At 34.0% G+C, this 25,245-nt stretch overlaps 2 protein-coding genes across 2 annotated transcripts in view; one reads left to right on the forward strand and one right to left on the reverse strand.

The window, feature by feature from the left end:
• LOC133205935 (DNA-directed RNA polymerase III subunit RPC1-like) overlaps positions 1 to 3,443 on the reverse strand; it is a 28,691-nt gene extending 25,248 nt beyond the window's left edge. The window contains exon 1 of the mRNA XM_061341834.1: positions 3,328 to 3,443. Within this exon, the coding sequence (XP_061197818.1) occupies positions 3,328 to 3,371 (44 nt within the window). The 5' untranslated portion in view covers positions 3,372 to 3,443. The remainder of the gene's footprint in view (positions 1 to 3,327) is intronic.
• A 175-nt stretch (positions 3,444 to 3,618) lies between these two features.
• On the forward strand, positions 3,619 to 22,112 carry LOC133205946 (splicing factor 1-like). Its single transcript, XM_061341845.1, has 13 exons — positions 3,619 to 3,730; positions 8,978 to 9,136; positions 12,071 to 12,146; positions 14,446 to 14,598; positions 14,708 to 14,828; positions 14,917 to 15,069; positions 19,039 to 19,157; positions 19,479 to 19,583; positions 19,676 to 19,754; positions 19,888 to 20,007; positions 20,437 to 20,773; positions 21,279 to 21,359; positions 21,463 to 22,112. Exons 1-13 carry the CDS (start codon positions 3,679 to 3,681, stop codon positions 21,711 to 21,713), a joined length of 1,806 nt encoding a protein of 601 aa, XP_061197829.1. The 5' UTR covers positions 3,619 to 3,678; the 3' UTR covers positions 21,714 to 22,112.
• The last annotated feature ends 3,133 nt before the right edge of the window (positions 22,113 to 25,245 follow it).

Raw genomic sequence — 25,245 nt, forward strand, 5'->3', positions numbered from 1 at the left:
TGTTTCTCACAGACAGTTGCTGATCAAATATATGAATGAAAATGGTATTCAATTGAGAAAATATATTATATAGTATAGATTCATAATGTTTTCATTTTTTGATAATGTTCATACTCTATAAGAAACTAGAAGAGGTTTTCATAAAAAACTTAAGACAATTATAAAATGCTTGGAAGAATATTATTTTATTATAAGTATGTACAATGTTAAAACTATACTATTTGTAAGGGAATCTTTCCCACATCTGATTCAACATACACATTTCTTTCTTCTCTCTCTGTACTCATTTTATGTACCAATTAATCATTTATTGACACCCTGCTAATCAAATGCTTAAAATGTAATTTATTATATGTACCTTGACTAGTGGATCAAGAGAATGATTAGGATTCATGCCTGCTGTTCAATCCATTTCATGTCACAATGAATAAAATAGTTTTAAAATAAATTGTATGATGTATCGTAGCCGATATTTATCATATCATTAGGTAGCTTGCGATACTCTAGCCTAATTGCAAAGCTATAGTATTTGCTTTTACTCCTCCTCATTACCAATTTTCATAGCTTAAAAAAGAAACTGTTGTGGGGAATGCTCTGTTTTAAAAGAAGGTGTAACAGAGCTGAAAGTGGCCATGCATTGTATATAGTGAGGCCACGCTCCTACTAGCACTAGCTAGTGGGTTAACCCTTTAGCTCAGTTGGTAGAGCGTTGGATTTTAAATCTGAGGGTTATAGGTTTGAGCCACAGTGTGGACACACCTAACTAATTATAATTGGTCATATTTGGCACCCAACTACAAAACCCATATGGTGAGTGGTGTTTATAGAGTCTCGTGTGTGAGATTTCTCAGGGGTAAGAAATCTCAAGAAAAAGAAGGGGGAAGTGTAACAGAGTTGAAAGTGGCTATGTGTTGTATATAGTGAGGCCACGCTCCTACTAGCACTAGCTAGTGGGTTAACCCTTTAGCTCAGTCGGTAGAGCGTTGGATTTGAGCCACAGTGTGGACACACCTAGCTAATTATAATCGGTCATATTTTGGAGGTTCCACCGAGATGACCGTCACGGCACCAATGTGACAGGATTTGGTTTTTACCTTCTGTCTAAGGTACCACTCACGGCACCAATGTAACCGTATTTGATCGTATGAAAGTACTTCTTTTATTCTCAAAATTAACTCATTAAATAACACACATTTTCTTTATCAATAGTAGTACTTCATGTTTTGTACCAACTTCTTATTAACCAATTAATAAACCTTTTGTATCTCAAATAGTCATGAAAGTGACTTACTAACCCAAGAATTTTAATAACAAGAGTTTGCAAATTAACAAGTATTTATTATGGCAACAATTGTGTTTAATTAACAGCACAAAATATTTACATTTATATATTTACAACGAAAACTGATGTCCTAACGACCTTCCTATATACTTTTAGGCCTCAATAAAAATTAGTGCCTACCTAACAGATGTACGAAGTCCAGAGCCCGTCCTACCCAATGCTAAGTCCGAAGAGAAGTGACCCACCCCTGCACGAAAAATCTACTATGCCTAACCTAACTGGTTTACCAAAAATAGAAATAAGGAACTGGAAATTAACAATAAAATGGACGTATAAATAAGGAAAACAAAAAGGACAACTTAAACGAATGAACGAGACAATGCATTACCAAGAATTTTGAACGGGACAGAGACAGAGACCGGGATCCACCCCATTTATCAGAAAGTGAGCTGGCACAAACCTTTGAGAAGGTTCCAAACCAACTGATCTACACGTGAAATACTGGGCTTTAAATACCCCACGATCTGAAGGTGTGTCTCTCTTATCCAATCAAAATCTACGTTCTATGTATAACCCAGACAAGGACGTTTCCCAAATCATTGTATAAAGCTAGAAAGTTTCCGAATGTATAATAAACGATCTTAACCAATCCAAGTTATCGTTATTTGCTAGCTCAGTAAAATCCAATCCTATCACAAAGGTAAGGAGTATGTTAGGAACACAGAATTTTTATCATTTTGAGTACCGCAACCACAAGGTACCTAAATCAATTTCAGACAGCCCAACTTCAAACTCGTATTTTTATTAGTAATACATCATTAACGTACATTATTCTTTGTTGGCTTCAAGAGACTTTTCTCTCATCAAATACATCATTCCAAATAACCTCCATTAAGCCTCTTCAGGGCTTAAGGAAAAAGACTCTTGAAGCAAAATATACCCAGATAAAGTAGGTTAATGATGTGTTAATAATAAAAATACAAGTTTGATGTGGTAGTGTCTGAAATTGAGTTAGATACCTTGTGGAAGGCTTTGTGTAAAATGTGGAGGATAGAGGCTCCAAAATGAAGTGTTATAAAGTGCAAGGGGTGGAGCCTTCTGAGTAAGAGGATGCAAGAGGTAGAGCATCTTGTTGCAATTTTAGCACTTGCTTAGATCTGTCATCTCAATTCCCAATATTCCCTGAGAACTTGTTAGAGAGTGACTCACTATCAAAACAATTAAAAAATAATCACAGATTCTTTGAAGTTGACTGAATGAATCTAATTTATCCCGAAACTCAATTCCAGACCATTCGACAATATCTTATGAAATATGTTAATGCAAAACAAAGAAACAGGAAACAGTAAAACCTTCACATGTTAACAAGGGGAACAGCTTTGCTTTTGATTTATATTTTTAGGATAACGGAGACTGAATAAAACAGGTACAGCATCAAAATTATAATTTGATGCACTGTTGTAATTTTTCTTTCAAAGAATGAGAAACAACCAAGAAACAAAATAATATTCAGCCAAAACAAAAAACAAAAAAGACCTTTAAATATCAAAAACAAAAAGGGGGCTTAAGCTTGTGCTTTCAGTTTAAATTAATAATAGATGCCAAGCGCAACGGAAACATCTTTAACTTCAGAAAGATTATTGTACCGAGCTGCTATCCTACAGTACAGTGATCCATTAAGTTAATTAGGTTTTAGATAAAACAGGCAAATGTGTTAAAATTGAAATTAAGAGACTTCAACCCTTGCACTCTGTGACAGTCTATTTTGGAGCCTCAATCCTCTGCATTTTACACGAAACCCTTGTGGTAAGAGAAAGGAGGATGTGCCCTGATTACCATGTGACCTCTCATTAAAAACGAGGAAAAAATAACAAAAGGAAGGTGTGCATTTTTCTCATAACATAAATATACAGTTTTGGAACACATGAAGGCTGAAGCTGTTGCTCTCTGGTGGTCTTTTTTTTTAAATCCAGACCAGTTAGCTACATGGTTACATGTAATGTACTAGTACTGTTTTTATACAATAAAAAATATCATAACATTACATTTTCTTGGCGACGTCTGCTTCCCGAAACTGCTCTTTTACCATTTTTTTCTATGAAGAATGCAGGACTACATTTCACGTGTTTTCATCAGTCACTTTGCCTAGTTTCACTTTACAAGTGCGAGATTATAAATGCAATTCAAAAAATAAGAGAGTAGCTATGTCATCTTATTCAAACAATGGAGATGTTTTTCAATCTTAGTATATATACAAATAATGATATTATTTTTTGAGGTTTAATTCTCATATCTTGAAAATTTTCATTTGCCTTGAGATTATTTATGACGTCATCTTAACTCCGCCACCTATCGGTAGACGACAGTGTAACGTCCTGTTTCACAAAAAAATCTCGATGTTTGGAACTCCTGGAACCAAGAGACCTGCAGACTATGGATCGGGTTCACGTAAGTATTAATCAAACAGCTTCTTTGTGATCTTTAAGACTAATAAAGTTTAACTATGTGCTGATATTATAACAAGATTCCTTCCTTTTCCAAGTGGCCTGTTGACAACAGTCTCAAACTGTTGAAGCTGAAGTGCAATCTCTTTTGCAGAGTTGTTGTTCGTTTCTGTCTCAGTGAATGTATTTTAGTCTAGTTGTATTTAAATTTTAAAGTGTCTAAAAAACGACTCCTATATTCATAGATAATCACAACTTTGCCTACATGTAAATTAAGTCAGGGCTGGGAAAAATTGGTAAACATTACGTGACAGTACTGTTTTAATTGTAAATAGAGGACTCTCCACTGCGCCTGCATCCTGTGACTACTCGTTATTGTTATATAGACTTGTATGCTGACTGTGCATCCATTGTGGTGAGCACAGAATTTTGTGTTTTCCTGGGTACCTATTCACTTTAAACTTAAATCTGCCTCTTCAAAACACACAAGACATGGAAGGTCTAGACTGTGATGTCAATGTAAGTTGCATTTCCAAAATGAAGTCTGAAAAGAGCAAATTCTTTGCGAAAATTTTTTAATCTACTATCTGCAATGCAGTCCATTAAACAAATGTTTGGTTGAGGCAATTATATTTTTACATACAGGCAATTCTTGATGGCTCGAACTTCGATCTCTCAAATTTCTTGATTGCTCAAAGTGAGTTTCCAGTCCCGAATTTTCCCCCTATATAACAAAGCAAGTTTACTCTTGATTTCTTGAACTCTCAGTCTCTCAAAACCCTTGATTCCTCAAAGTCAAAATGCAGTCCTGCCATGCATATTTTATTGAAATTTACCCTCAATACCTCGAAGGGTGTCCAGTCACTTCGTACACAAACCGAGTCGTACACAAACCAACTCGTATACAAAAAGTCAACTCGTACACAAAAACCAGAAGTCAACTCGTACACAACATTTATATACAATCGTTATGATTTAATTTTATACAAGTAATGTTTGATAACACGAAATGTTACTTTTCTTTAAGTTTTTTAAGTTTTTTCCCCTAAATATTTAAATAATTCAACTTCCCTGATAGGATAGGAACATCAAAGAAGTATTGTTAAACCAACACCCGCGCGGTGGTTTCTTGGATCTGCGACAAACGCTAATTACGAGATGCTCATAATTCGGTATCCTTTAATTATGAGATACTATATGTATCGAAAACGTCTCCAAGTTTCTTCATTCCTTATACTTCACCATGGTTCGAGAGAGTTGTCTTTCCTGCAGCAAGACGGTAAGTTTTTAAAACTTTTTTCATTTAAATAAGTTTAGAAAAGTGCAAGAAAAATGTGTTATACAGTATACCATTAAATTCTTACCATGTATTTAGATCGAATTTACAATCTACACTATATATTTATTTAACATAATAAATTAGGATGCTATAAAATATTATATTCTACATCAACATGCATTACTTGCATAACAGAAAACTTTTTAGAAATATAAAAACTGCGTATATCAATTCTGTTGACAATTAGAAATCCATTTGAATTAAGTTTTTCAACTACATATTTAACAAATAAAATATTTAAATTGTGACTGTGTTTTATGAACAATAATTGACTTGAGTGGACTAGTCTAATAGTGCTTGTTACTTGTGCTTGTTTTATCTTACTTTTGTTTTGGTATGTAAATATTATTCAAATAAAAAATAAATAAGAAATTATATGTCTTTGTCTGTTTTCATTAATAAACCACAACAAAGAATGAAAGATGAGAAACGGCCTCAAGACGGCACAAGAGAATAACAATGGGAAAATTATGTTATATGAAGGAACCAAAATGACCATAATATTGAATAAAAAAGTATAATAAATAAAAGTATAATAAATAAGTAGTACTATAGAGAAATAGAGAGTATATATAATGACATCATGTGTCAATATTCATATAACAAAATTATGTACGACATACATTCCGGAAAATCTTGTCAACAAATCAATCTGCGCATCGCATCGCGCATATGGTATATGGAAATTCAGAGGCATAAACTAGTTAAAAATGTACAGAAAACACATTTGTGTACGAGTTGACTTCTCAATTTTTTTGGAAACTATGGCAAATATTACCCTAAATCACATAGGAAAACGTATGTATGAGTTGTGTACGAGTTGACTTCTGGTTTGTATACGAGTTGACTTTTTTTGTGTACGAGTTGACTTTTTGTATACGAGTTGGTTTGTGTACGACTCAGTTTGTGTACGAAGTGACTGTAAATCCCTCGAAGTGGCTAGGTGTACGCAAGCATTACATAATTAACCTTTACCTGGACATTTAAATGACCCCAGGCAGAAGACACGGGACTCGAGGAACGGGATGTTTATTCAGGTGACATTTATACTGCAAGGTGTTAATATAAATAATGTTGCAACTATTGAATATATCTTGAATCACGATTTAGAAATTCTTGATAGGTGGTCCTCCAAATGGCTTATGAAATTCAACCCATCCAAAACAAAAGCAGTATTCCTTACATTAAGATCTAATTATTATCTTCCCAAACTACAATTTCAACGATGTAAATTAGAATACATAACCTCTCATAAACATCTAGGACTGCTATTGAGCCAAAATCTCAATTGGACTGAACATATAGACAATATATAGTTAAACAGGCTTACCAAAGATTAGGCCTCCTAAAAAAGCTAAAATACAACATTGGTACAAACACACTATCTAAAATGTACATAACTTTTATTAGACCACTACTTGAATATTGTTCTGTAGTTTGGGATGGATGTTCTCTACAAGATGTTGAAAAATTAGAAAAGGTGCAGCTTTATGCTGCGTGAATAATTACAGGGTTACCCATTATAGCTTCAAGAGATGCATTATATATAGAAACAGGATGGAAACCTCTCGCAGAGAGGTGTGAAGTAGGAAAACTAAATACTATGTTTAAAGTACACCACAGTTTGGTACCTGATTATTTAAAAAGTATTTTTCCCTCAATAAGGAGTGTTGAATCAAATTACAACACACGTAATCGAGATGACTACACTATTCCTAGATGCAGACTCGAAATATTTAAGAAATCTTTTGTTCCTGATACAGTAAACCAATGGAATAGTTTAAGTATTACCACAAGAAACAGCTCAACTTTTAGTAGTTTTAAAAACAATATATGTAAAAAACCAGCAGACCCCCCCTCCTTTTTTCTGTTATGGTAACAGATGACTTAATATCATACATACTAAACTACGACACAACTGTATTTTAAATTATGATCTTTATAAAAGAAACATTATTGATAGTCCTAACTGTTCATGTGGTACACCAGAAGACCCATATCATTTCTTCTTTGTATGTATTAAGTATCAACATGCTAGAGAGGAGCTATTTAGAAACCCACTGTGTCTTACTAAACCAAACACTAAATTGAATATTATTGATTGTCACCTACTTCTTTGGGGAGATGAGTCACAAAATTTTGAAATCAATAAATATATTTTTCAATCTGTACAAAAATTTATAAGAGATTCTGGCAGATTCAATTAATTATTACAGCCTTACACTAAAACTCTAGTTAGTTATATATTTATCATGTAATGAATGTATGTTTAAAACAAACATGTTTGTATATCAATATTTTTTTCTATATATAGACCTTGACAATTGTAGCCATTTATGGTGAGAACGTAAGTTGTTAGAACTTGTGTTCAAACCATTTGTGTATTATTTATACAATAAAATATGTTCAAACTGCAAGGTGATAATTGATTGATAATTAATCATATTTTGCCTGTCTGCACTTAAAATAATTAACATCGTGACTGTCTTATGATAATCTAGAGACACAGTGAAAATTGATTATAAGACGAGACACTAATTTTAAATTAGTGTCAAAGTTAAATGAATAATAAAAATGCAGAAACTATACATAGCAGCATCGATGTCAATATGACAACTATTGAAGAATAAATAATTACAGAACTGCGTTCGATGATTATGTTTGGTATCAACATACAAATAGTCAATGCTACCATACGTACAAAGCTATAAAATTTTGTTTTCATGTAACAAATGCGTAGTATGATGTTCATATTACATAGAATAAATAAATAAATATGACATGACGTTATAATTTTTTGCCTTATTTAGTTTAAAAAATATTCACCTAAAAATACAAAGAAGTATCGTTGTTTTACAAAAACCACGTGTGAAAGGTCAAGGAAATGAATAAAAATCATTACATCCAGTAAGACTAATTTTAAAACCTGTCAACCAACCTGGAAAATTCTGGACTCTTGAAAACTCGAACTCTTGATCTCTTGAAGTTTTTCCTCGGTCCTGCGGACTTCGAGGTATCGAGAATTACCTGTAGTTTGTGGCAAGATGCAAGGATAGTGGGTCCAAAGGTTGCTGAAGAAATAAATTCATGTAAGAGCTCACAGCAGTGTGAGCAGTGCTTCACACTGCTCACTGCACTTGCTATTATAAAAGCAGTCCAAATCAAACATTGTTTAAACATTGCTACTTTTGAACACTTTAAGTAGAAGATGTAATTCCATCGTTTTGGTAACTGTAAACACCTTGTGTGCAGTGAGGCATAGCTAAGTATGATTACTTCACATTGGGTGCTGAATTTATATATCTTGTTGACCACAATTGACCTCCATTATAATTTCATTCAAGATGTAACTGTGTGGTAACAAATTGATTGCTTTATATACCCCAAAACTTTTAGAACTTGAGTATAAAATCTCTCTAGGAGATGCAATTTGATGAGTGATTTTTTCATCTCTGTTTTCAGAAGAGTTAAAAGATGAAAATTGAAGTTTCACTGCACCTAATTGTCACTTTTTGTACATGTTGAAGAATAGAATGCTATGTGAGCGGATCAAAGGATATGGTTTTAATCAGATTGGTGACCGTAAAGGCCCTAGGGCCTCTTGTAAAAACACTCTTGATTTCTGTCAGTGATGCAAACTGTGTGTATGTGGTGATTCAAGATTATGTGCATAAACAATCCAGACTCTTGGTAGCATGATAGGCCAAGGGTTTTTGGGGAGAATAGTGGATTAGAATCCCTTTTCTAGTGAAGTTGCACTAAGTACAGGCATCATTTTCCTATCCAACTTTGTTTTCTAGTTTTGCATGTATATTTACCAAGTCTATTGTTTAATTGAGTCATGTGACTAAGTGTTTTTCTTATTCTTTATTAAAAATCATGTTTATTCTTATTCAGTTTTACATTTAACAGCATCATCATGGACTCCTGATGGCACACCTGGTGGGGATAGGAAGAAGAAACGAAAAAGTAGATGGGCACAGGAGAATGAGATTGATAAGACCATCATACCGGGCATGCCCACAGTAATTCCAACTGGGCTGTCCGGTGACCAGGAGAAACAGTACCTTTGTAAGTATCAGAACATCAACAACTAATAATTCTATGTCCATTTTGTAGGGAATTTGTTAAGAAATTGTACTAATGTTAATAATATCATGATTTGGTCATCAATTTGATTTTAGGTCCATTGATGCACAGTGGCAGTAATCCTTTGATTTATAGTTTTTGATGTGCAGATATTTAATTTATTAATTTTACAGCTGTTTTATGTAATATTATAATGATCAAAATTTTATTTCTTACCAGGATTAGGAATTGTGATTTCTAAACATTGCTGAATTTTAGATTTCAGTATGACTGTCATACTTTTGTTCATAATCTTGTAAATTTTTCTAATAATCATATACATGTATATATATATGTTATTTTTATTTTACCTGCACTCATTCCCTCCCTTTAGAATCCAAGATTATAATCTGTTTATTCGGTGATTTTGTCACAGGATATATTTAGCTTTGGTTATACACACTATGAATAGAAGTGTAATTTTTTACCCTGTAGAAGGGAGTGGGGGCAGGGTTTTTTTTTTTAGGGTCATAGGGGGTCTGTATTCTGTCCCATTCCCAATAGTAAAAAGAATGTGTTTTTCCCAATTTCATAAAAGAAAATTCCCAAAAGACAATCGAAACAAACAAATATGGTTAAAAAACTGAACTTGGAATCTGAACTTGGTAACATGTATATTAGGAATGGTTTTCAAAAACAAAAAAAAAATCTGAAAGGCATACTCCAAAAACTGATTGACTGAATGTAAAACAAGTCATAAAATACCTTGCAAATAAAAAAAAAGACTATTATTTGAATTTATTTAGAAAAATGTTAAATATGATATTTTTTCCAATTTCAACCAAATGTCACTATTTTCCCCAAATGGAAAGGCCCATGCCCTTGACTTTAAGGCCTTAAAAACTCGGGGATGGGGGTGGTGAAAAACTCAAAAAAATAGTTAAATCAGTTCTGTCATCATTATGGTTTGTATGGTTTATTGCTCATGTGAGCTTTCTGATCAAGAATTGTCTTCATTGTTTGGATTTTTTTTTTTACTTTTCACTAGATTAACTACCGTATAACGGGTATTTTCTGCGGTTGTCCAATTTTTGCGGAATTTTGCGGATAGGACAAATCCGCAAAAATTACAATCGCAAAATATTTTTCAATATTTCTTCAGATATATATTTTATACATGCAAGTATGATAAGTTGTGCGTATGTCACAGGATTCTCATTAACGCAAGAAGCTGCGTACTGGACGCAGCAAAATTATTTGGGACGCAAGGTTCTTAAAAACGATGCGTCCGCAGACTCATGAGTGGACACGTCCTCGTTAGCGAGAATATTCGGGTGTCATCGAAAGTCGAAGATTTTAGATGTCACTCAGGATTTGTCCAAAACATATTGAATCAAAACGTTCCTGTAAATAATATCAATTTAATAATTTTATAAAAAAGATCTTTTCTTGTACCTATTTCTTTATTTTATACGGATATGCATGTAGGCCTACATGTAAATGACTAAAAGAGATTTCGCAATTATTCGTCCAAACTCCGATAGCTGCAAACAACACATATTAGCTTTTCTTTCTTTCTTTAACACTTTTTTTCAATCTTGTGTTTTATCTTGAGACCATAATTACTGCTTGTATACACAATGTGGCTTGATTGTCTCATGAATTTCACTCAATGCAGACAACTGACAGGATTAGTTACGCCTCATTGCACATGGCACCTGTGATTGTATACGGTCAACTTTAGGTTACTTGATTATGCAACTGTTTGTTTGAGCTTAAAATATAAACACCAGGTTAATTTTGATGGCAATTAACTATAAGAGTATTTTTAGAATATGGCTTGGATGCATTAATTATCTATATATTTAAATATTTTAATAGATCGCATAAAACGTTTGTTACAATGTAGAATAAAGATTTTTATTGTTGTTTGGGTGGACTGATACTGTAATAATTCATTTCAATTGGGACTCGACATAATTGTACAAAGACTAACTAAAAGATAGTAGTTGAATTGAGCTAAACAGCTCAATACCAGTTCTCATGCACCTTTGATCAATATGTCTCAATGAATTTATAAAACGTAAACATGGCAGCTATCTGATAATTCTTAAGAGTTTGGTGAGCATACCCAGTATATATTTTTTTGTGGTATAATGCAACCGCAGAAATTGAAAACGCAGAAATTAATTTGCTATCTTTTAGGGGTTAAATCGCAAAAATTTCCAACCGCAGAAAATACCCGTTATACGGTATTCTGGTGAATAACCATTTCCTACCATATACTTTGGTATAAAATTCAAAGCAGAGATTCCAATTTTAAAGATAAACTATTTAATAGAAGTGTTCAAAACAGAATAGTAATACTTATGATTTTTTTTGTATTTATAATAAAATTGCCAGGACAGAAATTGCTAAGCATAGATGAAAGCTTTGATTAAGTATTAAATGGAAACAAGTTTGTTCAAGTAAATCAGAACATTTTTATGGTACTTTGCAGTGAGAAGCCAAAGTACTGAGTAAGAACCCAAAGTATTCCATAGTTTTAACTGGAAAAGTCAATAAAGCATCCTGTAATCATGTAGGTCCAGAATTCATTAAAAAATGTGATAAACATTGTGAGAAAAAATTTTGGTATTTATTTTTATATATAAATTTACAAGACTAATGTCAAGTTTTAAAAGAATATAAACTCCATACAAATAATTATATTGAAACTGCAGCTTTTGTTTAAAAATGTAGATTAAATTTTTCTCCGATTTTAGACAATAAAGTCATAACAAGAGTGTGATATGAAATACACACAATATGATTTAAACTTGGAGCAAGGTGATTCAGTTGAGCATTGTGGTCCATGGGCCTTTTGTCCTGCTACTTGATTATAACAAAATCAAATCATTTACTTGTCATCATTGATTATTACCAATTGCATTCCAGTGCATCTTCAAATAGAGGAAGTTAGTCGTAGACTACGAACAGGAGACTTGGGCATCTCAGCTAATCCAGAAGAAAGGTTTGGTCACGTGCATAATCAACTCTCATTTCACGCAGGCCAGCTGAATCCCAACATGATAACCAGATTCTAGGGGAATGGCACACACAAATCAGATGGATTTTTCAAAAATAATGTACATGTATTCTTTAAAAGTATTTTTTGAGCATTTAAGAAAAAATTAAATAATTCTTAAAACAATGTCAGAATATACTAAATACTGTTAATGGTTTATGAGAACTTGTATAAAATTTTTATTTATGGAGGAAATAGATAAAATTAATAATAAATAATGCTAATTAAAGATGATGATGCAAATTTTTCACAGTTTTTGAAGTGAAATTATAAAATATGATAAAAAAAAAATTCTCGTTGGTTTACTTTCCCTTTTCTATGTAGACTGGTTTCTTTTGACTAAGAACTAATTTTATTTGCTTCTGTCACCAAAGCATTTGAAACTTTAACTTGGTATGTTTTCATTTTACATTAAAACAATTGTTGGGCTAGTTAGTTTGAGGTTTGGGCTAGTAATTTTTTATTGATCAGTAGCCCCTGGGCTAGTGGGTTTTCCTGGAAAATTTCAACCCCTGAAAAAGTCAGTATGGGTAACAATATTGACAAATCTCAGAGACGATGTCAAACCACTTTTTTCTCCCTGTAAATTTGCATGCAACAAAGAAGGATATTGTATTTGAAAATTCTAATTTAAGGATATCTGAATTGCTATTCAAGGGGATTATTCATTGGAAAGGAATGTAGTTCTTTGGCATTAAAGTACAATTCCGTTAAAACATCCAAATTATGGAAAAAGTACATACCGGGTAAATTTGTACTCCCTATTCCCATCCATTCTTTTGAAAAAAAGGGAAAAAAGATAAACCCTAGTACTGAAATAAACATGCTTGACAAATTACACTCAAAATTTTTCAACTGATTGTGTGTGCCTTTACCCAATATCCTTCAGGTATAGTTTTATGTATAATTAGGACTTGTTCTAATCAGTGTTTCTATTTTGCTAATGACGATTTTGTGTGAAGGTCATTCAGCGAGGAAGGTGCTGTAATTTTATTCCCTTAATTTCAGAGCATGTTGATTTGAATTATAACTTGAATAAGCTTGAAATTGATGAACATGTACAACTAATTTGTGATGATAAATTCCTTCATTTCAGTTCTATTTCTGATATATGTCCATTATTGAACAATCTCACATTCTGAAAATTGTTGATGTATTGAAGCATTATATGCATTTCTGGCTAATTTATATTGTCATAATTAATTATCTAGTATTTCAGGTTAAAGTTTTTATGTTAATATTAATAATACAGAATTCACACTTTTTCAGATAACTAAGTTTCAATTTCAGATGATTTTACTTTTGTTTTTTGATACTTGGTTGATTTCGAAATTTTGTTACTGGTACATTATACTTGGATATTTTTCTTGAACTATCGGTTTGAGCTTATTTTTCAAAGAATCCTGTTTTAAATAAAATAAAAGAAGTTTTTGAAGGGAAAAATGAAATCTTTAAATTATTGACACTACCAATTGATTTTTGTATTTCTGAGCAGAGATACTTCAGGGATAATATAGTTTTATGAATCTTTAAAATGGAATAAACGGGACATTTTGAAGGACAATCTTTTTTAGGTGAAATTAGTACTTAGTACAAGTGAAGAAATACTATTCAAATGTGTTGCTAAGGAATATTGGGGGACTATAACCCAGTTGATTTCATATTGATTATTGTTTTAATTTTGCAAAACGTTCAGACTTAAAGTTTTGAAATTCACTTGAAAATTTCACTGATGTATTAAGAATTTTAATTTGCATGAAGCTTGTTCAAATACACATGTACTTGTGAATTATTTGCATGACTTATCATATATGTCCAATGATGATATACAATAATAATAAATTAAACAAGGGATAAAGTTAGCATCTTAAAGAAGAGAAAACTTCATTTTATGTTCCTGAAATTAAAGTTTGGTACATTTGCTTTTTTGGTCTATTCAGCCATTGTGTTTCACAAGCACTCCTTAATTCTTGACCACATTCTTATAGTGATAATAAAATATAAGGGTGCCTGATGGGGGGGGGGGGGGAGGGGGGCATTAAAATTATTGCTCTAGAGGCAGTTGGGAAAGTGTCTCAAAACTTTTAGAGAAATCTTCCATTATGCCAAATTTGTATTAAAAGTTTGCTAAAATTTTAGCCCTAGGGCCAGGATGAAGTTTTGGAATTTGAAGGGTTATTATTGGACAAATATGGTGAGTTAAAAAAATCTCGGGAGCCTTAGCATTTTAATCTTAATTTTAAAGGTCACCTTCTCCAGAGCCAATCTATAACAATGAAGGCAAGAGACTAAACACCAGAGAATATAGGACCCGTAAAAATCTAGAGGAGGAGAGACATCGTCTAGTTCAGCAAGCCATCGCCCTCAATTGTGACTATAAACCACCAGCAGATTACAAGTAAGCTTGTCAGTCTGTACATTGTTTTTACCATGAACCTATTAGAGCTGCTAACTTAGTCACAATAGAGAACAATGAAATTTGTAAATGAAATATTTCACTATTGTAGGCCTCCAATTATTCGAGTGAATGACAAAGTCATGATACCACAGGATGAACATCCTGAGATCAACTTTGTGGGACTCCTTATTGGACCAAGAGGAAACACTCTTAAAAATTTAGAGAAAGATGTAAGTTAGAGTAAGGTACATTCATTTTATTTTGTGTACTTTCATTATGAAGGGTTTTTGACCTTAAGTTTCAAATCATGTATTACAGACTGGAGCAAAAATTATCATTCGAGGTAAAGGTTCAGTGAAAGAGGGAAAAATAGGCAGAAAGGATGGTCAACCATTACCTGGTGAAGATGAACCACTCCATGCTTATGTAACAGCTAACAATCCAGAGAATGTCAAAAAAGCAGTGGAGAAGGTAATTATAAATAAATCAATGAAACATACATTGTATTTATGTTTTTCCAGTAGAAATTATATGAAGGAGGTATGTATATATATATATATATATATATATATATATAGGACTACAAAGTCCGATGGTGACGCCAAAGTCCGATGGTCTCGCCAAAGTCCGATGGTTTGAGGTCGATACGGAAGCCAAAGTCCGATGGTCACGCCATAGTCCCGATGGCTCGTTTCCTATGAGACGTGCTGCGCTAAAGTGCGATGGTCTGACACGCCAAAGTCCGATGGTGTGGAGAAACAATCAACGTTTATGACGTCACAATTAATTCATCCTCACATACAATTTTATTGATTTTGCTTATTGCTTGCACATTCCAGAGATATTAGTATCAGTCATCGCACACCACTCGACTGATTAGGGTTAACTTAGTCCTTGCGCACTATTGGACTGATTATGGGATAGCTTCACACCAACCCGAGAGATTTAGGGTTAGTCCTTGCACACTAGTCGAGTGATTAGGGTTAGTCTCGCACCCACCCAAGATATCTAGGTTTTAGCTAAGCGATTAGGGTTAGTTTCGCACCTATCCAAGGGATTAGGGTTAGTTTTCACATAGTGATGTTTATTTTTACTTATTTAAGACATTGTCATGGCACGGCATTGCAGTGTGGCGCAGTAGTACTATGACGTCATAAACGTTAATTGTTTTATCCACACCATCAGACTTTGGCATGTCAAAACATCAGGGTTTGGCGCAGACCCATCGAACTTTGGAGTCCTACATATATATATATATATATATATATATATATATATATATATATATATATATATATATGGAAGTAAATAGTTGACACAAAGATTGCTTATGACTTAAGGTCAAGATCTAGTAAACGAGCTAAGTCTGTCTTTAGGTGCTAGATCCATTATGACGTCATAATTGATTTAATCTTATTTTTCCCATATTTTACGGCTATAACAGAATTAAGTAGATAATGCCACATTTTCAGGGAATTCAATTTGAAATCATTTCAAAAGGAACCCCGATACCTATATTCAATTTAATATCATTTTAAAGAAGAGGTCAAGAAGATATGAAAAATTGTTTACTGAGAGACTGTAGGCAATATTGATACATTTTGCTTGTCTGAGATGGAGAAAACTCCCATTTTTATACCTGATTTTCTTTATTAGGTCACCTGAGTCACTCAGGTGACCTATTGCTATCTGTTTTCGTCCGTCGTCGTCCGTCGTCAGTCGTCCGTCGGTCGTAAACTTTTGAACATTTTCAGCTTTTTCTCTTGAACCACTGAACCAATTTCAACCAATTTTGGCATATAGCATCAATGGGTGAAGGGGTACAAAAATTGTGAATTTCATGGTCCCTGCCCCCCTGGGGCCTGAGGGGTGGGGCTAAAACCATCAAAATTAGTGCTATCTTTAAAAATCTTCTTCTTTACTCCTGGACATCAAGCAGTCAAACTGTTTGCATGATTGTAATAAGCATTGAGCCCTCTACCAAAATTGTGAAATTCATGGCCCCAGGGTCAGGGGTTCTGGTGCTAGGGCGGGGCTAGATAGATCATATAGTGAAAGTGCATTATTTCTTTGAAAATCTTCTTCTCTACTCCTGGGTATTATTGAAACAAATTAAATACATAGTTATGATAAGCAAGGGTGACTCTACCAAAATTGTGAAATTCATAGCCCCAGGGTCAGGGGTTCTGGGCTAGGGTGGGGCTATATAGATCATATAGTGAAAGTGCATTATTTCTTTGAAAATCTTCTTCTCTACTCCTGGGTATTATTTAAACAAATGAAATACATAGTTATGATAAGCAAGGATGCCTCTTCCAAAATTGTGAAATTCATGGCCCAGGGATCAGGGGTTCTGGTGTTAGGGTGGGGCTATATAGATCCTATAGTGAAGGTGAATTATTTCTTTGAAAATCTTCTTCTCTGCCCCTGGGTATTATTTAAACAAATTAAATACATAGTTATGATAAGCAAGAGTGACTCTACCAAAATTGTGAAATTCATAGCCCCAGGGTCAGGGGTTCTGGTGCTAGGGCGGGGCTATATAGATCATATATGAAAGTGCATTATTTCTTTGGAAATATTCTTTTCTGCTCCTGGGTATTATTTAAACAAATTAAATACATAGTTATGATAAGCAAGAGTGACTCTACCAGAATTGTGAAATTCTTGCCCCAGGGTCAGGGGTTCTGGTGCTAGGGTGGAGCTATATAGATCATATAGTGAAAGTGCATTATTTCTTTGAAAATCTTCTTCTCTACTCCTGGGTATTATTTAAACAAATGAAATACATAGTTATGATAAGCAAGGATGCCTCTTCCAAAATTGTGAAATTCATGGCCCAGTAATCAGGGGTTCTGGTGTTAGGATGGGGCTATATAGATCCTATAGTGAAGGTGAATTATTTCTTTGAAAATCTTCTTCTCTGCCCCTGGGTATTATTTAAACAAATTAAATACATAGTTATGATAAGCAAGAGTGACTCTACCAAAATTGTGAAACTCATAGCCCCAGGGTCAAGGGTTCTGGTGAAAAAAAGGGGGGGGGGGCTCTGTTGATTATATAGTGAAAAAGCAAAATTTCTTTGAAAATATTCTTTTCTGTTCCTGGTTAAAAAGCATAGAAGCTAAGTGTATAGTTATGATGAGCAAGAGTGCTTCTTCCAGAGTAGGGAATTGCATGACCCCTGGGTCAGATGTGCTGGTGTAAGGGTGGGGCTCTTGATAATATAGTGAAAATGCATTAATTCTATTAAATAGTCCTGTCTACTCTTAGTGTTAAGCAGATAAACAAAGTGATTACTTATGATGAGCAAACTTCTGGTCCCAGGGTGAGAGGATCTGGTGTTTCTTGCTGGGGAGGGGGGGGGGGGGGGCTCTATTGATAATATAGTGAATCTGTAATAAAAATGCATTATTTCTTTTAAAATCTTCTCTGCACCTGGGCATATCAGAGGCAAAAAGAGTAAAAGTTTTAATAAGGAAGAGTATTTTCACCAGATTTTTGAACACCTGGACCATTTGGTCAAGTGTTCTGGTCCTGGCCGGGGCTCTATTAATTTGTATTCTACTGAGAGGAGTTATTCCCCTTTGCCATTTACTTTTGATAATTAATCACTGTAAGTAATGTACTTGAAAGGTTAATGGAATAAGAGAATTATGCAAGATTGTTTATTGTATAATACATAAGGACTTTCATGGTTTTAATGATCAGATATACTTGTAAGTAATAGATAAATAAAAATGAGACAAAAATAACTTGTCTTTTTAAATGTTCATCAAAGACCAAGAGAAGCCAATGTAAGAAATTTTAACGAGGAATTAAAATAGTACAGAAGCACTGATAGTTTGCTATTTAATATACTGTATGGTGATAGTGATAAATGGGGAACAGATTAGAATCTAATTTATGAATTGTTAATGAATACTAGACTATTTTGTTGATCCTGATCACCCTATTTTTCTTGCTTTTGGGCAACAAAGCTTCACCTTTCAGTTCATTTTATACTCTATGGATCCTCTAAATTGTTGTATTATACTCAGGTGACCGTTAAGGCCCTTGGGCCTCTTGTTTTTCATTGAAAAGGGCAGTTTAAAATATGTTTTTACGTTGAGTTTATCTAAAAATTATTCCCCGATACACCTCAATTTATTTAACTATAATTGTAATAGATTAAAGGAATTTGTTTCTCAAATTTGAGAAATCTGTAGGCACTCTTCATTTACTAGATCTTGACCTTAAGAGTGTGTCATGACCTGACCCAAGGTCATTTGACAAGTTCACGGCCACTGCCTGAAAACCTGTTAAATTTGTATTGGGCTCCATCTTCTTTATCATTAAAACACTTGCTCACAGTACCTTTAGTTGAAGCATTCTTTTTTGTATCTAATTATTCTTTGTAAGATAATAAGTAGATCATTAAGTTCTGAATCTCTATTTTAGATCAAGGAAATCATACTTCAAGGTATTGAGGTTCCTGAGGGACAAAATGACTTGCGACGTCAGCAGCTTAGAGAACTGGCCCTACTAAATGGAACTCTAAGAGAAAATGATGGCCTTGCGTAAGTAGATAATGCTTAGTGAAAAAGCTATTAAATTACAACAAAATTATCATGTCAGCCCATTTTTTATGTCCCTGTAATCAAAGATTTGAGGGCATATATTTTTTAGTCAGTTTGTTGGCAAAAACTTAAACATTATTTTATTTTTGTGCCATTTCTACCCATTTTTCAAACTCTTGGACTTCCATATATTTAAAACTTGCTTGTCAGCAGAAGCATTCATGTCACCCCAACACATCTAGTTCTTTTCATACACGTATCTGATAATTGCTTTAACTGTAAATTTTGAATAACAAAGCTTTGCTTATTTTTCTTTGTCAGGAAACTTAAACAGTTACAACAGGCCCAGAACATCATTACCAATACCATCATATGTTCATTGTGTGGGGGCACTGGTCATATAGCACAGGACTGTAAATCTAAAAAGTAAGTCAAATTTCAAAATGTGTTTAACTGATATTACCAATAAGGGTTCAAGCTTTAAATTTTAACTTACATGTACTTTTACATTGTATTAGACCTGGTGACTCTTTCAAGAATTATCCACAGAATGGAAACCCTGTGTCTCAAGCTGACAAAGCTAAAATGGACAGCGAGGTAATAACAAACATATTGATTTTACTAAACATTAATCAGTCTGAAGTTTTGTATATCAAAAATTTTAGAGAAACATTGCTTTTAAAATTAATTTGTATGGTGTACATTTTCTGACTGATCTTTTTTTTTGCAGTACATGTCCCTGATGGCCGAGTTAGGAGAGGGTCCACCTCCACCCAAGACTCAGACACAGCCCACCCCAGCAGTACAGTCCTTTAGACCCTCCTTTGGTCAGCCTCCTCCAAACCCTATGGTAATTGCTTGTAAAACTTTTGTTCTTTTATAGAAATAATTGAATATTTATGGTCATGATATGTCCGACAGAATTAATTTACAAACAATACATTAAACATCTGTTTCATGCCCTGTAAAAAATTGCTATCTTAGCAAAGCAGTTGAATTGTCTGAAGTTTTCTGTAAGAAAGATTTGGATCAAGAGCTCTTACCCAGATTAATGTAGGATGCCATGAATACCTTTCATGGATTATGTTTTTTTCAGTTGTAATTCCTTACTTCTTTATACTGATGTTCTTCATATTAAATTGACATGCTCCTCATGCAAATTAATCAATTGGGTTGCACTGTTATCTTTGCTGTGAACATATACTACATATGAAAAATTAAGTTTTCAGTTTTCCAGTTGCTCAAAATATCATTAAGTAATGTTGTGTCATATATATAGGCAATAAATCCACCATGGCAGCAGCAAGCTCGTCCACCACCACCACAAGTGGTGTCCAACATCAGTCTCAGCACACCAGTACAGACATCCCAGACTACCACCCAGCCACCTGTCAGTTACAATATACAGGGCGTACAGCCCCCAATGGGAATTTCAACAAGTATTCAGCAACCAGTGGGCATGCAGCAGTCTGGACACATGCATATGCCGCCTGGACAGATGCCAGCCCCTGTGGCACCACCCTCACATTACACATCAGCAGCAGGTCCAGTGCCACCTCCCTGGCAGTCAAACACAATGGTATCACAAAACAGTGCTATGTCTTCTGCAGGAGGGGGTAAGTACTGTCACTTAGTTTAATTTTTTAAAAATTGAGACCCCCTATAAATAAATTTGACCTCTCTTGAATTCTGGCAGTTAAAGTTAAACAAAGGCACAAAATGTTAAGGCATTTGTGCAAAATGTGATTTAACAAAGTGTAGATGGAATCATGGACAAACATGCATGTAAAATAGATATTTAATTAATAAGACTCGTCATTTTGATATACAGTACATATGTGTAATGTTTGAGGACAGAGGAGACCTGATTTCCCAGTAACATGTTGTAAACATTCAAGAGGTTGATGTCATTGTTGGGGGTTCTCATTGCTACATTTGTAACTTTATAAAAAAAAAATGCATTAAAATATGAAAGTAAAGGATTTCTTCTTAAACGTTTTGAAAACCATCACATGTAGATTCAAATAAGGAAGGTTAGATTTAGCATTTTCAAGTTTGCAATCAACTCCCACCCCTCCATTGAATATTATTTTAGGTGGTAATTTTTGTATTTCATTACAGGTGTCCCACCTCCATCTTTGCTGTCTGCGCCACCTCCACCACCACCAAGCAGCCAGCCTCCAGGATCATGGATGCAGCAAGGTAAAGTTATGCTGGTGTACTTCAAAGGAAATATACTAATAATAAGTTGGATAGGCATTTTCTTTACACAAAATCAGAAATTACTGTTGTCATCTTTTTTCAGCCCAAGGTGTACCACCGCCACCCCCCATAACATCAGCCTCACCATGGCAACCGGCACCACCTCCTCCAAACAGTATGCCCCCTTGGCAAGCTCCACCACCAATGCCAAGTGGTGTTGCACCTCCTCCACCACCCCCACCTGGCCAACAAGGGTACAATCCCATGGCAGTACCCCCACCTCCGCCTCCAGGAGGAATTGATATGAATACCCTAGGCATGCTTGGGGCTCCACCACCTCCTCCTCCAAGCTGAGGATGATCTCTTCATAAAAATGGAAGTGCTGAAGAGTAATATGTTATGCAAGACCTTAAAGTTAAAGAAAAATGGAAAAACAGCCTTGTCATTGACCTGATTTTTTTTTTCTCATGTAGATTATTTTTAATTTTACTGGTTTAGTCTGAAGAAAATCTTATATTAGGTATACCATTTTGTCTTTGAGTTTATCATGTGTACATATGGTTGGTTCATTAAATTATTATCTGTATATCTGATAATTTTTACAAATCAATTGTCTAGCTATAGAAATGATTCTAAATTTATGAGGATGGGTTCCTACAGTAAAAATGGATTTAATTATTATGTCACCATATTGATTTACATATATCTGATGCACATGTGGAATAAATATGTTTTTTTAAAAGACAAAATGTTTATGTGTCTGCTTTTTTCTAAATAGAATTTTTTTTATTAAGACATAGATTTTTTTCATTGTTAGAGAAATTACTTAAAATATTGGCCTTTTTAGCTCACCTGAGCTGAAAGCTCAAGTGAGTTTTTCTGATCATATGTTGTCCATCATCCGTCAGTCTGTAAACTTTTCAAATTTTCACCTTCCCAAGAACCACTGGGCCAATTTTGACCAAAGTTGGTACAAAGCATCCTTGGGTGAAGGGGAGTTTAAATTGTTAGAATGAAGGGCCAAGTCCCTTACAAGGGTAGATAATCAAGAAAAGACATATATAGGGTGGGGACATTAAAAAATCTTTTCAAGAACTACTGGGCCAGAAAAGCTGAAACTATGTGGAAGCTTCCTGGGTTAACATACATTCTAAATTGTTCAAATCATGACCAAGGGGGTAGGGTGAGGCCACAATAGGGAATCAAAGTTTTACATTGGAATCTTTAAAAATCTTCCTTCTCAAGAACCACTGGACCAGAAAAGCTAAAACTTATGTGGAAACTTCCTGAGGTAGTGTAGATTCTAAATTGTTCAAATCATGACCCAGGGGGTAGGGTGAGGCCACAATAGGGAATCAAAGTTTTACATTGGAATCTTTAAAAATCTTCCTTCTCAAGAACCACTGGACCAGAAAAGCTAAAACTTATGTGGAAACTTCCTGAGGTAGTGTAGATTCTAAATTGTTCAAATCGTGACCCCAGTGGAAGGGTGGGGCCACAATAAGTATTATTGGGGGGGGGGGGATCTGGTGAAGAACAGCAGGGCCAAAGTTACTCAGGTGAGTGTTGTGGCCCATGGGCCTCTTGTTTGGAAGAAATTTTCAGAAAGAGGAATATCATTGATAAAATTTATGACGTAATGACAAAAATGCAAGAAAGTTATGGAAAATAACTAAAAATTTGTAGTTATAATGGGTCCAATTGAAATTTACGGAATTAGTTTTTAACACTGAATTTACGGCCCTTTGGTAAACATGCAAGATACCGGTGTGTATTGTCAAAGGTAATCCCCATTATTGCTAGTGCTCTAAAACACTAACAACTATAGTCTTTTTGCTGGATTGCATGTTTTGAATTATGATAGAGCATACTTGTATGTTGTTCTTATATTGTCCATCTGAAAACAAGTAAATTCAAAGAATTGTGGTCCCCCACTTTTGGTATAGTGGTTTGGATGCAATTATTTATTGCTTATTGTAACTGTCTTGTTTGTGTATCCAAGTCAGAAATGATATTTCTGAAAGTTGTTGTTATAGAAAATGTACACGTAAAATATGAGAGCCCTATCTCCTCTTATTCAATTGTCATTACCATTGAAAAAGACTGTAGGTTAAACTCTTAAGGTCAAGGTCATGAGGTCAAAAACCACAGTTTATTCAGAAAGGTCTTGCAACAGGTAATGCACATGCCAAATATAAATACTCAATCTTCTCTCATTCAAAAGTTATCAGCAATGTTAAATATTTTGAAAATTAGGTCAAACTTCAAGGTCTTGGGGTTATAAAATCATATACAGTACATCTGGAAACATCACAGGTAATGTTTATGTGAAATATGAAAGCCCTATCTTTTCTCATTGAAATGTTACCAAAGTAAAAGTAATGTTAAGGTGGTATGGGATACCAAACGAAACTTCTCCTACATATTTATGTACCCAAATTAGAAGGATTTGAAATACCCCCACCTTTCAGTATATTAAAGTGTAATTTTAATAATTTTTTTATTATTTTAATGAGAAATACAAAAACGATTTTTTTTCTTGCATAATTCTTTTTTCATAAGCTTAATATTATAGGCAGGCGTTTGCTAATATAAAATGTTTATAAAAACAAAAATGACAAGAAATATGTCTTAGTATTTTTTTAATTTTCAACAAAAAATAAGCGTAAAAAACTGGGAAAACTTTATTTCTTGAAAACAGACGGATAACATTTCATGAAAGTCTACAATAAGAATGTATCTTAATATGTTAGCAAAGTGAAATAAAGAAATTGAAAATATATATATAAATGGAAAATATAAAATGCATTTAAAATTTTTTGAATTAAAAGATCCGAGCGGAAGAGTTATCCTTCTTTATTTTCCAAGGGTTGAAAAAACCTGGGTGCTATTCTAGAAATGATGAGCATTTTTTCCCAACCATAAAAAAATCGCACTTTGTAGTTTTCAACTTTGAGCGGTTTTGAAAACAATGCATGGACAATCGCTTTCCAGGAGGTGTCTTGTTCAGAGCAATTGCATTCATCTGAACGTTTTGGGACTATATACAATAGCTAGCTGATTTGTGACCAAACAGTTACTTCTTGAATTAAATAACAGAAAAGTCCAGCTCTGGTTAACGTGATAATTGATTGGTGATAATTCAGCACAATGTGAAGTAATCGCACTTATCCATGCCTCACCGCACACAAGGTGCTGTACAGCTACTCAAACAATTGAAATACAGCTTTTGCTTAAAAGTGTTCAAAAGCAGCAATGTTGAAACTACCTTTTACAGGGGTTTGCTTTTTTAAATGTCCGTTGTACAATTATAAGTAAATTTATATACTTGCGATTTTTTTGTCTGTTTTTACTTAAAATGCCGACTTGTGAGAACTTGCATTGAAATAGGCTTCAGATTGTTCTTTTCAGCGGTGTATCTACAAATTTTGACCCGATAATAAGCACTCATGCAAATCAAAACAATACTTCAAACGGAAATACGTCATAACGTGGAGGTATCCCATACTACCTTAATATATTTGAAAAGAGGGTCAAACTTCAGGCCATGGGCTCAAAAGTCGCAGTATATTTGGAAAGGTCACAGGTAATGTACATGTTCTGCTTTACAGACATCAAACTTGGTAAACTGGTACCCCCTGAGGAATAGATGACCCCTATTGATTTTGAGGTAAAAGGTAAAACTAATCTAGACAATAGACATAAGAAGATATTGATCAATCAATATCTTGAGAACACTTTGCTTGACAGACATCAAACTTGGAAGACAGATTTCCTTTAAGGAGTAGATGACCCTATTGATTATAAGTCACAATGTCAAGACTTCAAAATTGGTACACTGTTTCTCCTTGAAGAGTAGATGACCACTGTAGATTTTGAGGTCACA

This window comes from Saccostrea echinata, unplaced genomic scaffold (genome assembly GCF_033153115.1).
Source record: "Saccostrea echinata isolate AGI-Se365-2 ecotype Australia unplaced genomic scaffold, CSIRO_AGI_Sech_v1 ptg000002l, whole genome shotgun sequence".
Lineage (NCBI taxonomy): Eukaryota > Metazoa > Mollusca > Bivalvia > Ostreida > Ostreidae > Saccostrea > Saccostrea echinata.

Excerpts from the sequence above, each read along its gene's own strand:
- LOC133205946 (XM_061341845.1), top strand. The coding sequence starts at position 3,679 with ATGTTTGGAACTCCTGGAACCAAGAGACCTGCAGACTATGGATCGGGT. Across the intron at positions 3,731-8,977 it reads AGACTATGGATCGGGTTCAC|CATCATCATGGACTCCTGAT; the intron begins GTAAGTATTAAT and ends TACATTTAACAG. Across the intron at positions 19,158-19,478 it reads AGAGAAAATGATGGCCTTGC|GAAACTTAAACAGTTACAAC; the intron begins GTAAGTAGATAA and ends TTTCTTTGTCAG.